A 16080-nucleotide genomic window follows, 5' to 3' on the forward strand; every position below is an offset into this window, starting at 1 on the left:
TACATGAGTCATCCAAATAAATGCCAACCTGCTACCAGGGCTGCCTCCAGTACACGAGTCATCCCAATAAATGCCAACCTGCTACCAGGGCTCCAGTACATGAGTCATCCCAATAAATGCCAACCTGCTACAAGGGCTGCCTCCAGTACATGAGTCATCCCAATAAATGCCAACCTGCTACCAGGTCTGCCTCCAGTACATGAGTCATCCCAATAAATGCCAACCTGCTACCAGGGCTGCTTCGGTATGTGAGACAGATGGACATGAGGATCCTCTACAAATGCAGGTAGAACCGGTTTCCCAGGTCCTTGGAATAACAGTGCAGTGTCAGGGAGAAAAGTGATATGATGACTGTCTGCTTCAAACATCATTATGACTGTATCTGTCCAAGCAGAAAATGTTATGCTTCTCCTCCACTTGACAACACTTAAGCTTGTGACCACCACCAGCTGAGGCAGTCTGTATAATATCTGCCCACATTAGAAACAAGTGTTGAAACCAGCTACCATTCCACTTTTGCACATAGTTGTTTGAAATCAAGAAAGCAGCATTTCATTTCCACATTGGATAATATTTTCGAGATGCGATCAATACCATAGTGATGTTTTTTTATCTATGTTGTTCAACATACAGTACTCAGAGTATGCTATGATATAAATGTCCTTAACTCACAAGGGACAATATCAATGTTCGAGATGGCCAGACTAAGTTATATCATGCTGTGATCTCATCAATGTTTTGTTTTTTAAACAGGGCACGGGGTGGTGTGGTCCCACCCCCTCCACCTGTCAGGGGGGCAGCTGTACCCAGGGGAACAGTGGGTAAGCGGAGTGTCCTGCCACAAGCCACATTAACGAGAGGAGTACCTGCTCCCAGGGCCAGGGGAACACCAGGGAACACCGGGTACAGACCCCCACTGTTACCCATCACACACGAATCATATGACGACTACGTAAGTCTGACTCACTTATATGTTATATGTTGAATATGTACAGTGCCTTCAGAAAGTATTCATAGCCCTTGACTTTGTCCACATGTTCTTCATTTACAAAGTGAAATTAAAATGGATTTCATTTTAAATTGTCAACAACAACAACAATCAAATATTAATGAAAAAAGTATTCAACCCCTTGAGTCAATACATATTCAAATCACCTTTGGCAATGACTACAGCTGTGTGTCTTTCTGGGTAAGTCTCTAAGAGATTTCCACACCTGGATTGTGCAGCGTTGCCTGTTATTATTTTCAAAATTCTTCAAGCTCTGTCAAATAGTTTGTTGACCATTGCTAGACAACCATTTTCAGGTCTTGCCATAGATTTTCAAGAAGATTTATATCAAAACTGTAAGTCGGACACTCAGGAACATTCACTGTCTTCTTGGTAAGCAACTCCAGTGTAGATTTGGCCTTGTGTTATAGGCGATTGTCCAACTGAAAGGTGAATTCCTCTCCCAGTGTCTGGTGGAAAGCAGACTGAATCAAGTGTTCCTCAAGGATTTTGCCTGTGCTTAGCTCTATTCCATTTATTTTTATCCCCAAAAAACCTCCCTAGTCATTGCCTATGACAAACATACCCATAACATGATTCAGCCACCACCATGCTTGAAAATATTACCAGTGATGTGTTGTGTTGGACATGCCCCAAACATAGGATTAAAGGTTCATTTCTTTGCCACTTTTTTTTGCAGAATTACTGTAGTGCCTTATTGCAAACAGAATGCATGTTTTGGAATATTTTTATGCTGTACAAGCTTCCTTCTTTTCACTCAATCATTTATGTTAGTGTTGTGGAGTAATACAATGTTGTTGATACATCCTCAGTTATCTCCTATCACAGCCGTTAAACTCGTGACTATTTTAAACTCCCCATTGGCCTCATGGTGAAATCCCTGTGCGGATTCCTTCATCTCCAGCAACTGAGTTAGGAAGGACCCCTGTATCTTTGTAGTAACTGGGTGTGTTGATACACCATCCAAAGTGTAATTAATAACTTCACCATGCTCATAGGGATTTTCAATTTCATAAGTGCCCTTCTTTGCGAACCTCCCTTGTCTTTGTGCTTGAAATTCACTGCTCGACTGAGGTTATGGTTTTTCATGTTCGCTAGCTGCAGATATTCATAGGCTATACATTACCTCATTTTCCTATTAGTTGACACGTTAGCTGTCGTGTTAGGGTAGTAGATGCCTGCACAGTGGAGCTCATATGATGAGTTGGATATTTGTTTACATAGCCAGCTAACAAGTTGCTTGTTTTGTCCTGTTTCTACCCATGCAATTTATTTGGAAACAATCCCAGTTTCGTAACTAATCAGCTAACATTGGCGAACCCTGTAGTTAGTCTATCAGGCAAAAAAACAAGAGTTGATTAGTGGAGAGAGGGAGAGGGGGAGAGAGAGATGGAGAGGGAGAAAGGGAGAGAGCAAGAGAGAGAGAGCAAGAGAGAGAGAGAGAGAGAGCAAGAGAGAGAGAGAGAGAGAGAGAGAGAGGGAGAGGGAGAGGGAGAGGGAGAACGAGAACGTGTGGAATGGGAGTCGTGTATTTATTATGGAAACCCCTGATTAGAAAGAGATGTGTATGTGTTTTTGAGAAAAAGTAATAGGGGAAGGAAGAGAGAGACTGTGTGAGAGGAGAGAGAGATGATGTTCCTGACTACAATTGTATAATACTTGTTGCTCCTCTCCTCTCCATCTGTTACTATGTTCCTCTAGGTCAGTGAAAGAGAGGGAAGTGATGTCCATCTGTTACTCTATTCCTCTAGGTCAGTGAAAGAGAAGGAAGTGATTTCCATCTGTTACTATGTTCCTCTAGGTCAGTGAAAGAATGAAGTGATGTCCATATGTTACTATGTTCCTCTAGGTCAGTGAAATAGAAGGAAGTGATGTCCATCTGTTACTCTATTTCTCTAGGTCAGTGAAAGAGAAGGAAGTGATGTCCATCTGTTACTCTATTCCTCTAGGTCAGTGAAAGAGAGGGAAGTGATGTCCATCTGTTACTATGTTCCTCTAGGTCAGTGAAAGAGAGGGAAGTGATGTCCATCTGTTACTCTATTTCTCTAGGTCAGTGAAAGAGAATGAAGTGATGTCCATCTGTTACTATGTTTCTCTAGGTCAGTGAAAGAGAGGGAAGTGATGTCCATCTGTTACTATGTTCCTCTAGGTCAGTGAAAGAGAGGGAAGTGATGTCCATCTGTTACTATGTTCCTCTAGGTCAGTGAAAGAGAATGAAGTGATGTCCATCTGTTACTATGTTTCTCTAGGTCAGTGAAAGAGAGGGAAGTGATGTCCATCTGTTACTATGTTCCTCTAGGTCAGTGAAAGAGAATGAAGTGATGTCCATCTGTTACTATGTTTCTCTAGGTCAGTGAAAGAGAAGGAAGTGATGTGAAGAGCCACAGCTCAGCAGCAAAAGGCAGGGAGGAAGAGGAGTTAGAGATGATTGGGGGGATAGAGATGTTGTGTGAGGAGAGGGGAGAGAGAGAGGAGAGGAGAGGATAACGAGACGAGAGGAGAGGAGGTAGAGAGGAAGAGGAGAGTGAAGAAGAGGGAGAGGAGAGAGGATAAGGAGAGGAGCGTGGAGGTAGAGAGGAAGAGGAGAGTGAAGAGGAGAGAGGACGAGGAGAGTGAAGGAGAGGAGAGTGGAGATAGAGAGTGAAGAGGAGGGAGAGGAACATGAGGAGCAGGAAGAGGAGGACAAAGCAGAGGTAGAGGAGGAAGAAGAGGGAGGGGAAGAGGGAGAGCACACGTTTCCATGGCGTGTGTCTGCCCTAAGTCCCACCATTCACCATAGCACACATACTGGGCCTAATGTGACACTGGCAGGGGTTTTAGAGTTGTTTTTAAAAGTGGTAGGAGCTTATGTCTGTTCCAGAGTTTGTAATGGATTAAAACAAGAAAATGGGCGGGGTTGACCATCTTGACCACTTGAGGAGTTATTTCAATGTTGGACACAAGCAGAACATTGTGAAAGTATGTGTTTTGGGGAACAACATTTCCATTTCCATCCTAAATGGGTACATTGTGTGGGGGAACCTGCAAAGGCCCCTTCCCAGAAACTGCAGTTGCTGGTCCCTGAAGGTATCCAAAATGCAGCTTGTGCATTCACTTTGTGATAGGGCTACATTGGCAGGAAGAGGGGAGACCGGAGTGTGGTACCAGGATGTGGTCCGAGTTGTAACTCATTTGAAAGCAGGTGAAGTTTGAAGGCCGCAAGAGAGGGTGTGTGGTGTGCATCCGGAGTGGACGCAGGGCATAGGGTGTTCTGTGCCACTTTGCAGGATGGAGCCGTGCTTCCAGTGTAGATATAGAGGTCTATAGAGCCTGTCTGCATTCCTTATTTCTCTAACCATTAGCTTACCTGTGTAATATTGACATAAACTCAGAATCACTTGTTTTTCAAACATGTTCCTGTTTTATCAATTGCTGTGCTGAACAATGGACAGTTCATTACCTCTGTCAAATGTCTATGTAGCTTAAAGTTATGCGTGTATTGTTTATTGCAATAAAGATGATGACGCTGTATAATACACATTTACAATAGGTTTCCATCTACAGAATACAGTACATACAGCCTAATGATATATACACTATTTTAATAGCAGGACACTGTAAAGTCCATTATCCCCATGAAGAGTATGAATTAGGCTGCTTGAGAACGTTTGAGTCCTAAGCAACCTGCCTACACATTGTTGGAAGTACAATAGACCAACATACATAGGTCAAAGCTGTGTGCTGGAAAATCTTGGTAGAGCATGGGTGAAATACGCATTGTGGTGCTGGATAATCTTGGTAGAGCATGGGTGAAATACGCATTGTGGTGCTGGATAATCTTGGTAGAGCATGGGTGAAATACGCATTGTGGTGCTGGATAATCTTGGTAGAGCATGGGTGAAATACGCATTGTGGTGCTGGATAATCTTGGTAGAGCATGGGTGAAATACGCATTGTGGTGCTGGATAATCTTGGTAGAGCATGGGTGAAATACGCATTGTGGTGCTGGATAATCTTGGTAGAGCATGGGTGAAATACGCATTGTGGTGCTGGATAATCTTGGTAGAGCATGGGTGAAATACGCATTGTGGTGCTCATGAATTTCCCTTTTTTTTGGCTTCAGACCAGTGTCTACTTCTCACTTAAAACATAGTTGTTTGTTTTTACTAGAATGAAACAACGATGAAGCATAGACTTTAAAGGGTAGACTTAAAAAAAAACACAGTTCAATGTTGTGGGCAAGTTGTTTTCAGTTCATATAACTAAAATCACATTACCACTCGATTAAATAGAAAGAATATGTGCTTTATAAAATATAATGATAATGAGTACGTGGCTTACAGATGAAGAACCATTTTAAAACGTTATATAAAATAAATCCCTCCCATTTCGGGACTTTTAAAGGTGAACACTGAGTTGTGACCTCATGAAAATAGCTACATTTTTACCAGTCAATTTCCACCGAGCTTTCCCGCTATTCAAAGCCCTTGTGTGCGCTGGCAATTGGCAGATTGGCCTGTTTGCATGGGGAAATGCACAAGCACAGCCTCATTACCAAAACCGAATTGAGTTCTGACAGAGAGCCTGTGTATTTCTTGAGAGGCAAAAATCTGGACATTTTTCTCCCCAGTAATTGGGGGTTGGGAGCGACGATGGGAGCGCAGAGACAGATACCAGGGGATTAAAGAATGAAGGAGTTTGTCCTGAAAATGTTTTCCTCCTATTTTGCCCCCCTATGAATCTCACCTTGCTCTATCCTCTACGCCAGTACTCAATTTTCTCTCCGAGTGTTCCTCCCAGAGTGTAGGCAGACCTCTCTCTGTAAGGTCGAGGTATTTTTTCCCCACTGAAGTATACATGATGCTGTGATGCGTTACACTACCTCCTTCTCCTTGGTGCGAGTGCAGATTATAGTCACGGTCATGAGGAATCAACAACAAGTGTCAGTGTTTTTTGTTCTTTTTGCTGTCGCTACTTTCTTCTATTTGTCTTTGTGAAGACATACTGTATGTGCTGAATATTGAATATACAGGACAAACACAGAGCACGCTCATCGTGGCATGACGGGAATTTCTCCAGAGGAAGCTATGATTGATGGTCTCTGTCAAGTTGTCAGTCTCCCTCATGAAACTGATACTGTTAAAATGACCATGATCGCACCTGTTAGGGATAGCATTGATTCACAGCTGCAATGCATAGCTACAGAGAGAGAAGGAGAGTTGTTGAATTTCAAGGTACTATTATTGCTCTTTATACCATGTCATTGTTGAATACTAGAACGGCATTGTAGAGCACGCATTATTTCCTTATAACGCACAATATATCGGCACTGTACCATTCAATTGATATACTGTATATAGTTCATTCTTACGTTCTTATGTTTTGATTTAGCTGCTTTTTAAAGCAAAAGTCCAATTGAAAACATTGGTATTGTTGAAATCGATTTTCATAAAAGCAAGCTAGGACTGATCAGCTAAAACTAACAAGTATGTTTGGTTACCACAGAAACTACTGTAGCTATCTAGTAAACTTTCTAGCTCCTTCAGTGGTAATCAACTCGGTGTTCTATGCGTTCTTTGGAAAATAATGCAACTCTGTGGAAGGTCAGTTCCACTCAGCTAGCGCATCAACATGCCTGGCTAGTTTTCTCTGTTGAAAATACTGAATCTAGCGGAATCGAAGCTTGACACCCAGAAATCGGAGTCGACACCGGGAGTCGACGCGCAAGTAGATTAATCCATTTTTACTATGCCTGACTAGTTTTGACAGCACAGATATTCCCTCATTGTTGTGCTTTGTATTCCAGTGCTATTCTCGAGTTGCAGTCTATATAATTGATCTGCATACGAATTGTTGTTTTTCTAACCTGTAGATTTATCAGGCTTATGCCGTAACAGAATATGAATAAACATTTACACATCCTATTTGTTTCCGTGGATCAGCACAGCTGAAGCCGGGTTATTTTCCTGCTTTCACTGTCACCCACTCCCACTTTCAACCAAACAATAACATAAAATGACTAAATTGATCCAGCTATTTTGTGAATTCACTCACTTCAGAGCTAATGTGGTAGTTTGCTGTTTCATCAAGCTAATTTACTGTCTTGCCAACTATTGCAGAACTGACAGTGGCCGAAAGAATTGTTTCTAAACAATTCAGAGCATCACTAAAGTTTTTGGTCAGTGTTACGATTAGGATTCCATGATTTGGGCTTCATAATAGACCCCTTGAGACCCAGACCCAGAACCACACCAGTACCAGTATACAACAAGATCTAGAGCAGACTTCTTGAGACCCAGACCAGACCATTTTCAATACTTATTTTCTGTATTTTTTTTTCTTTTTCATTTGGCCAAATTAACTACTGCTATTTGAAGTATTTGAAAGTATTTTCATACACAAATACTAGTCCATTTTAAAATGGGGTTCAAATTCATGGAGTATTGAAATATTTGTATTTGAAAATGCACTTGTCTGTGTATTTGAGTACTTTCAAATATACTGAACAAAAATATTAATGCAACATGCAACAAGTTCAACGTTTTTACTGAGTTAATGTTCATATCAGGAAATCAGTCAATTGAAAAATGGGTTAGGGTTAGGGTTAGGGTTAGCCACTGGGGAGCCAAGCCCACCCACTGGGGAGCTAAGCCCAGCCACTGGGGAGCCAGGCCCAGCCACTGGCGAGCCAGGCCCACCCACTGGGGAGCCAGGCCCAGCCACTGGGGAGCCAAGCCCACCCACTGGGGAGCCAAGCCCACCCACTGGCGAGCCAAACCCAGCCAACATCATTTGTTTTTCCCCACAAAATAGCTTTATTACAGATAGAAATACTCCTCATTTTCATCAGCTTTCTGGGTGACTGGTCTCAGACGATCCCGCAGGTGAAGAAGCCGTAAGTGGAGGTCCTGGACTGGAATGGTTACACTTGGTCTGCGGTTGTGAGGCTGATTGGACGTACTGCCAAATTCTCTAAAACAACGTTGAATGTGGTAGAGAAATTAAATTAAATTCTCTGGACAGCTCTGGTGGACATTCCTGCAGTCCGCATGCCAATTGCACGCTCCCTCAAAGCTACAGGCATATTGTTGTGTGACTAAACAGCACATTTTAGAGTGGCCTTTTATTGTCCCCAGCCCAAGGTGCTCCTGTATAATGATCATGCTGTTTAATCAGCTTCTTAATATGCCACACCTGTCAGGTGGATGGATTATCTTGCGTTCATAGTTTTGTTCAGTATACATGCCAATGCTTTTGCAAATGATTTCCTAAACCAATGTTCAATTACTTTGTCAAAGCAAAAACTATCCAAATAATTATTTTTGAAACGTATGAAATTAATTGAAATACTTAACTGTATTTGAACCCAGGTCTGATCCAGACATAAGCTAAGCTTAACACTTTTGACCAAGATCTTTAGCCAAGACCCAAACCAAGACCACAAGTATAACATACACTGAGTGCTCAAAACATTAAGAGCTCCTTCCTAATATTGAGTTGCACCTGGATTCACCTGGTCAGTCTATGTCATGGAAAGAGCAGATGTTCTTAATGTTCTGTACTCTCACCATAGATTCATGTGTGCTTGATAAACGAAATCTAAAACTCTGTCACTTAGACCACAAATAATATACCTGAAAGAAAAAGGATGAAAGAAAACGTGTTGAGGGCCTCCCGAGTGGTGCAGCGGTCTAAGGCAGTGCAGCGGTCTAAGGCACTGCAGCGGTCTAAGGCAGTGCAGCGGTCTAAGGCACTGCAGCGGTCTAAGGCAGTGCAGCGGTCTAAGGCACTGCAGCGGTCTAAGGCACTGCAGCGGTCTAAGGCACTGCAGCGGTCTAAGGCACTGCAGTGGTCTAAGGCAGTGCAGCGGTCTAAGGCAGTGCAGCGGTCTAAGGCAGTGCAGCGGTCTAAGGCAGTGCAGCGGTCTAAGGCAGTGCAGCGGTCTAAGGCAGTGCAGCGGTCTAAGGCACTGCAGCGGTCTAAGGCAGTGCAGCGGTCTAAGGCAGTGCAGCGGTCTAAGGCAGTGCAGCGGTCTAAGGCACTGCAGCGGTCTAAGGCACTGCAGCGGTCTAAGGCAGTGCAGCGGTCTAAGGCAGTGCAGCGGTCTAAGGCAGTGCAGCGGTCTAAGGCAGTGCAGCGGTCTAAGGCAGTGCAGCGGTCTAAGGCACTGCAGCGGTCTAAGGCAGTGCAGCGGTCTAAGGCAGTGCAGCGGTCTAAGGCACTGCAGCGGTCTAAGGCAGTGCAGCGGTCTAAGGCAGTGCAGCGGTCTAAGGCAGTGCAGCGGTCTAAGGCTGTGCAGCGGTCTAAGGCAGTGCAGCGGTCTAAGGCAGTGCAGCGGTCTAAGGCAGTGCAGCGGTCTAAGGCACTGCAGCGGTCTAAGGCAGTGCAGCGGTCTAAGGCAGTGCAGCGGTCTAAGGAAGTGCAGCGGTCTAAGGCACTGCAGCGGTCTAAGGCACTGCAGCGGTCTAAGGCAGTGCAGCGGTCTAAGGAAGTGAAGCGGTCTAAGGCAGTGCAGCGGTCTAAGGCAGTGCAGCGGTCTAAGGCACTGCAGCGGTCTAAGGCACTGCAGCGGTCTAAGGCAGTGCAGCGGTCTAAGGCAGTGCAGCGGTCTAAGGCAGTGCAGCGGTCTAAGGCACTGCAGCGGTCTAAGGCACTGCAGCGGTCTAAGGCAGTGCAGCGGTCTAAGGCAGTGCAGCGGTCTAAGGCAGTGCAGCGGTCTAAGGAAGTGCAGCGGTCTAAGGCACTGCAGCGGTCTAAGGCACTGCAGCGGTCTAAGGCAGTGCAGCGGTCTAAGGAAGTGCAGCGGTCTAAGGCACTGCAGCGGTCTAAGGCACTGCAGCGGTCTAAGGCAGTGCAGCGGTCTAAGGCAGTGCAGCGGTCTAAGGCACTGCAGCGGTCTAAGGCAGTGCAGCGGTCTAAGGCACTGCAGCGGGATAAGGCAGTGCAGCGGTCTAAGGCAGTGCAGCGGTCTAAGGCAGTGCAGCGGTCTAAGGCACTGCAGCGGTCTAAGGCACTGCAGCGGTCTAAGGCAGTGTAGCGGTCTAAGGCAGTGCAGCGGTCTAAGGCACTGCAGCGGTCTAAGGCAGTGCAGCGGTCTAAGGCACTGCAGCGGTCTAAGGCACTGCAGCGGTCTAAGGCACTGTAGCGGTCTAAGGCAGTGCAGCGGTCTAAGGCAGTGCAGCGGTCTAAGGCAGTGCAGCGGTCTAAGGCAGTGCAGCGGTCTAAGGCAGTGCAGCGGTCTAAGGCAGTGCAGCGGTCTAAGGCAGTGCAGCGGTCTAAGGCAGTGCAGCGGGATAAGGCAGTGCAGCGGTCTAAGGCAGTGCAGCGGTCTAAGGCAGTGCAGCGGTCTAAGGCACTGCAGCGGGATAAGGCAGTGCAGCGGTCTAAGGCAGGGCAGCGGTCTAAGGCAGTGCAGCGGTCTAAGGCAGTGCAGCGGTCTAAGGCAGTGCAGCGGTCTAAGGCAGTGCAGCGGGATAAGGCAGTGCAGCGGTCTAAGGCAGTGCAGCGGGATAAGGCACTGCAGCGGTCTAAGGCACTGCAGCGGTCTACGGCATGATGCCAAAATGTAATTAAATGCAGGGCTTGGAGAGGCTTTGAAGAAAATATATATTTATCCAGAACAGAATAAATACATTATAGCACAAGGTCACACTGTGGAAGTGGCACAGATTCTTTCCTCGAAATCAAATCAAATAGTTGTTGTCAAATGCGACAAATTCCGTGAAATCTTTACTTACAAGCATTTCCAAACAATGCAGAGTTCAAAAGTAAGAAACATTTGCACAAAAAAAGGATATGATAAAACAATGAAATATCAATAAAGAGGGTATATACAAGGAGTACCAGTACAGAGTCAATGTGCAGGGGTACGAGGTGTTGAGGTTATTGAGGTAATATGTACATGTAGGTTGGGGTAAAAGTAACAAGGCAATCCAGATAGATAATAAACAGAGTAGCAGCAGAGTGTGTGTGTGTGTGTGTGTGTGTGTGTGTGTAGTGTGTGTAGTGTGTGTAGTATGTGTGTCAGTGTAGTATGTGTGGGTAGAGTCCATTGAGTGTGCATAGAGCTAGTGCAGGAGAGTCAGGGAAAAAGATAGGGGGTCAATGCAAATAGTCCAGGTAGCCATTTGCTTAACTGTTCATTAGTCGTATGGCTTGGGGTTAGAAGCTGTTCACGAGCCTTTTGGTCCCAGAGCCTTTTGGCTCCGGTACCGCAGTGTGGAATAAAGATTGCATAATCTGTCGATCTATTCAATGGTTTTCTAAGATACGTGAGATTCTAATGTGTGTATTTCTCAAATGTGGTGGCAGAATTGATGTCGCTCTTTTATGCACACTATGTTGTAAGCTCACTATTCTACATACGGAAAAATCCAGCTCGCCTTCTAGAAACACCATCCATGACAAAATGGAACAAAATAGCTTTTCTTGGGCTACCTAAGGATGGCATGCACATCTGGAGTAATTGCTTTTTAACAATAGGCTTGGTTACACTGCTGAGTTCCCATTTGTGAGATGAACTAATTATGGAAATGTGATTCTCCATGCACAACTCCACTGTTTAATAAAACACAAGTAAGACACACACCTCAGGTAGATTGATTAATAACTTTATATACCGACTTAGAACTAAGCGGAATACCCAAAAGCCTTGGTATCAGTTGTAATCCAAGGGATTCCTAACATCCTTAGAGTTGGAAAACTACAAAAGAAACCTAACAAATATGCAAATGCAGCGTATTCCAATTTTTCTATGAGACCAGTTATGACCCTATTTGGTTATGAGAATGCTCCTCTCTAAGGACCTTAGTTCAGAAGGTGTTTTAGTCTTTGTTATTGTGTTACTTTATATTACTAATTTGATTCAAAACTCTCTGAATAACAGCTTGTGAAGTACTTCCTTTTTATGTCTTTCACATGCTGCAATAAAAGAGAAATGCGTAAAGCGGAGTGTGTCGCTTGAATATGCATAGGAGTAAAATCAAGTCCGTGCAGCCACAAAAACTGGATTGCAGCAGAAAGACAAAGGAACCCACCACTCATTTCAGGTCTCTGCATTCAGAGGCAGCCCCGTGTGCAGATCAGTCACTGTCAGGGGACGCGCAGGTTGTCAATTGATAATGAAGCATAGAGCTGAAGGCCTTTATCTCCTAATTACAGTGAGCCAGGACTCTCCAGTCCATGTGTTAATACTTGATTTATTTCCTCCTGGCCTGTTCAATAGCACCAGCGTTAATTGGTTTTCCAAATGAGTGTTGAAATATAAGGATCAGGTTTCATTAACAAGAGGGCGCGGCCGACCGCAGCACCCATTATGCACGGAGCCTTGTAAGACATGTGAAGGTCAGCGAGGTGAAAATCCCGGGCTCTGTAAACAAACATGTACTTTATAGATAAGTGATATTGACACAATATACTGTAGCAGGACAGTATCCAATCAATGCTGCTAGAACGTATCTCATCTTTGAAATCCTATTGTGGCGTTAAACGCTCACTTATAAGGCCACAGTTTCATTTTTGTATTGTTTTTTGTACATTGAAAGACTTCAACAATAGTTTGTTCAAACTAAAGAAGTATTATATTATATACTGTTTGTATTGAGTGAAAATAATCTGTCACCAAAAAAATAGGACCTCTCATGATGTCTAGAGAATGTAGGGAAAATTACATTCCATCTTCTCACAACGCAGATACAGGATAACCTTGAAATTACGGTAATATGTAATTGCAGAATTGACATGATCCTGGACGTCTGTCTCCACTGACTGGTTTTACATGTCATCGGCGGACAGTGCCGAGGCGATGTGGAGTATTCTGTCTGCCGGGTGCGCTAACAAAACGGTCAATTAGTGAGCTAGGTAGGTCTCTGACCCTGTCATTATGGGAAAAGACTCATAGAGAGAGGAAGTGGCATAAGATCCCCTGAACAACTTAATCCCTGACACAATTCCTAACTTTAATTAAGTCAAATCCATGTTCATACTCTTATAAAGCCACATAAGAGCCCAAAGCAGAATTTAAATCGGCTTGAGCCAACAAAAGAGGCAGGCGGTATCGCAGTAGTCTGTAGCTTCATTGGCAACTTTTCCCCTCTCTAGCATGGGTTTATAACAGTAATGGCAAAGCCAACAACACCAAATAGAGGATGTTATTTCATATTTATTACAAGCAGCTGTGAGGGAAGGGAATTATTTCATTTGTTTTATGATGACTGTCTCAATAGGCAGCTGTTGAGTATTCTAGCATGGAAGTCTTGGCAGAAATGGTGTTTCCATAACAATAAAGCCGACTTATTCCACATGTTGTTGTGTTACAGCCTGAATTCAAGAAGGATTAAATACACACAATACCCCATAATGAAAAAAATCAAAATCAAATCAAAATCAAAATCAAAAATGTTTTTGGAAATGTTTGCTAATTTATTGAAAATGAAACAGAAATATCTCATTTATATACGTATTCACACCCCTGAGTCAATACTTTGTAGAAGCACCTTTGGCAGCGATTACAGCTGTGTGTCTTTTATGGGTAAGTCTCCAAGAGCTTTCCACATCTGGACTGTGCAACATTTAACCATTATTCTTTTCAAAATTCTTCAAGCTCTTGGTAAGCAACTCTAATGTAGATTTGGCCTTGTGTTTTATGTTATTTGTTCTGCTGAAAGATGAATTCATCTCCAAGTGTATGATGGAAAGCAGACTGAACCAGGTTTTCATCTAGGATTTTGCCTATGCTTAGCTCCATTACGTTCATTTTTTATCCTGAAAAACTCCCCAGTCCTCAACGATTACAAGCATACCCATAACATGACATAACATACTTTAGTGCCTTGTTGCAAACAGGATGCATGTTTTGGAATATTTTTTATTCTGTACAGGCTTCTTTTCTTTTCATTCTGACAATGATGTTACTATTGTGGAATAACTACAATGTTGGTGATCCATCCTCAGTTGTCTCCCATCACAGCCATTAAACTCTGTAACTGTTTTAAAGTCACCATTGGCATCATGAGGAAATCCCTGAGTGGTTTCTTTCCCATCCGTCAACTGAGTTAGGAAGGACGCCTGTATCTTTGTAGTGGCTGGCTGTATTGATACATCATCCAAAGTGTAATGAATAACTTCACCATGCTCAAAAAATACAGATGGCAGTGACAGCAGAGTGGATTAAACAGCAGCTTATGCTCCAAAGGGATGTTCAATCTCTGCTTTTATTTTTTACCCATCTACCAATAGGTGCCCTTCTTTGTGAGGCATTGGTATACCTCCCTGGTCAACCCTGTGGTTGAAACTGTGTTTGAAATTCATCATCATGTTAAATACTATTATTGCACGAAGAGTGAGTTCATGCCATTTATTATGCAACTTGTTAAGCAAGTATTTACTCCTGAACTTATTTAGGCTTGCCATAACAAAGGGATCGAATACTTATTGACTCAAGACATTTCCGCTTTTCATTTTTAATTTGTTTTTAAAGGAAATCGAAAAACATAATTCCACTTTGACATTAAGGGGGCCAATTGACAAAAAACATTTTTTTTTTTAAATCAATTTTAAATTCAGGCTGTAACACAACAAAATGTGGAAAAAGTCAAGGTGTGTGAAAACTTTCTGAATGCCCTGTAGTTGGAGAGTATTGTTATTAATATATTTGGTGAAGATTATTGAAGAGGATTATAATTGCAGCAGCAAACACTTGCTCTGATAGGTTATTACAACAGTGAGATGATGCTCATGACTTTCTATGATTCAACTTCGTACTGACGGTGACAAACACTTGCTGTGAATGCAAAGTGTTTATCATTATCAGTTGAATTGAAATACTTATATTTATAGTAGATCTATAACTACTGTAATAGATCCTCCAACTTCGATGAATATTGAAGCTATTAAATCGACCAAAAGGAAGAGAAAACTATTTTACTGTGATGGCAGACTATGTTTTGCAATGTCAGACTTTTCCAGTGTACAAGGATTAGAAGACCGGGGAGATTACGGAACGATGATGATTGACATAAATTAGGCACTTTGAACACCAAGCAAAAAGCTTTAAATAAGCAAGATCCATCCGATTAGAATGGCTTCATCTTCATAAATGTGACAGAGGAGATAGCAGGGCCAGAAATACACATGGCAGTGACAGCAGAGGGGATTAAACAGCAGCTTTGAAATGAGTCGCTCAGCCTGGAGCCTGTGGGTCTGCTTCAACAGACGTGTCATAATGTGAACACCGACTGACTGCTGCCAGGCTCATTAAAGGAAGAGATAATGTAGGCCTATTGTACGGTCTTCCCCGGTGTCTAGGTAGACTTTACGGCATACATTATCATATATATATATATATATATATATATATATATATATATTAGACCTAAAATAAGAGGACTGTTGCTGAAACAATCGCTCTCTGGGAATTGTGTGTGTTTTTGACAGTGGAGTCTGAAGAAAGTGTTTCACAATCATGACTCAAGGATGACAAGTGTTGTTTCAACAACTACAGAAACGGAAAACTGAGAATAGACTGTGTTGTAGTGTGGACTTTAACTAAATAGTAAGGAAGGAAATGGCAGTAAAATACTCCTTTTTGTATGAATTTTCAAAGCTGTCATCAAGGCAAATGGTGGCTACTTTGAAGAATCTCAAATATAAAATATGTTTCTAACACTTTTTTGGGGTTACTACATGACTATGGAAATATGTGTTATTTCATAATTTCATGTCTTCACTATTATTCTACAGTGTAGAAAATAGTAAAGAAAAACGAAAAACCCTTGAAACGTTTGACTGGTACCGTATATATATATATTTATTGTTATTTTTACTTCAGTATTACTGTGTACTTCATTGTGCGGCAGGTCTATGGAAAAGTTCCTTTATTCTCTGTGTTGATCATTACTATAGTCATTGATCAATAGTAAAGGTTGTATGTGTGTTGGATCACGGTCAGAGGAGAACATTGTCTGGTACACCCTGCTAGCAAGACAGCTTCCCTGCAAACCTTAATCAATAGTCTGTGTTAGACATGATTTAATGTTGTCACCCCTCCCATTCAGGGGCTCTATGTGTAACAGAGATCTTTTACCAATGTAATT

At 42.8% G+C, this 16080-nt stretch overlaps 1 protein-coding gene across 3 annotated transcripts in view; it reads left to right on the forward strand.

Annotated features, from left to right (window-relative positions):
* Positions 1-16080, forward strand: part of LOC110499362 (KH domain-containing, RNA-binding, signal transduction-associated protein 2) — a 126194-nt gene that overhangs the window by 92672 nt on the left and 17442 nt on the right. For all 3 annotated transcript variants that reach the window (XR_005037988.1, XM_036956222.1, XM_036956221.1), the window contains exon 6: positions 754-952. Coding sequence is in view for 2 of the 3 variants with exons in the window: in XM_036956222.1 (XP_036812117.1) it covers positions 754-952 (199 nt within the window). In the remaining variant the exon portion in view is untranslated. The remainder of the gene's footprint in view (positions 1-753; positions 953-16080) is intronic.

Source organism: Oncorhynchus mykiss, chromosome 20, assembly GCF_013265735.2.
Source record: "Oncorhynchus mykiss isolate Arlee chromosome 20, USDA_OmykA_1.1, whole genome shotgun sequence".
NCBI classification, from domain to species: Eukaryota; Metazoa; Chordata; class Actinopteri; order Salmoniformes; family Salmonidae; genus Oncorhynchus; species Oncorhynchus mykiss.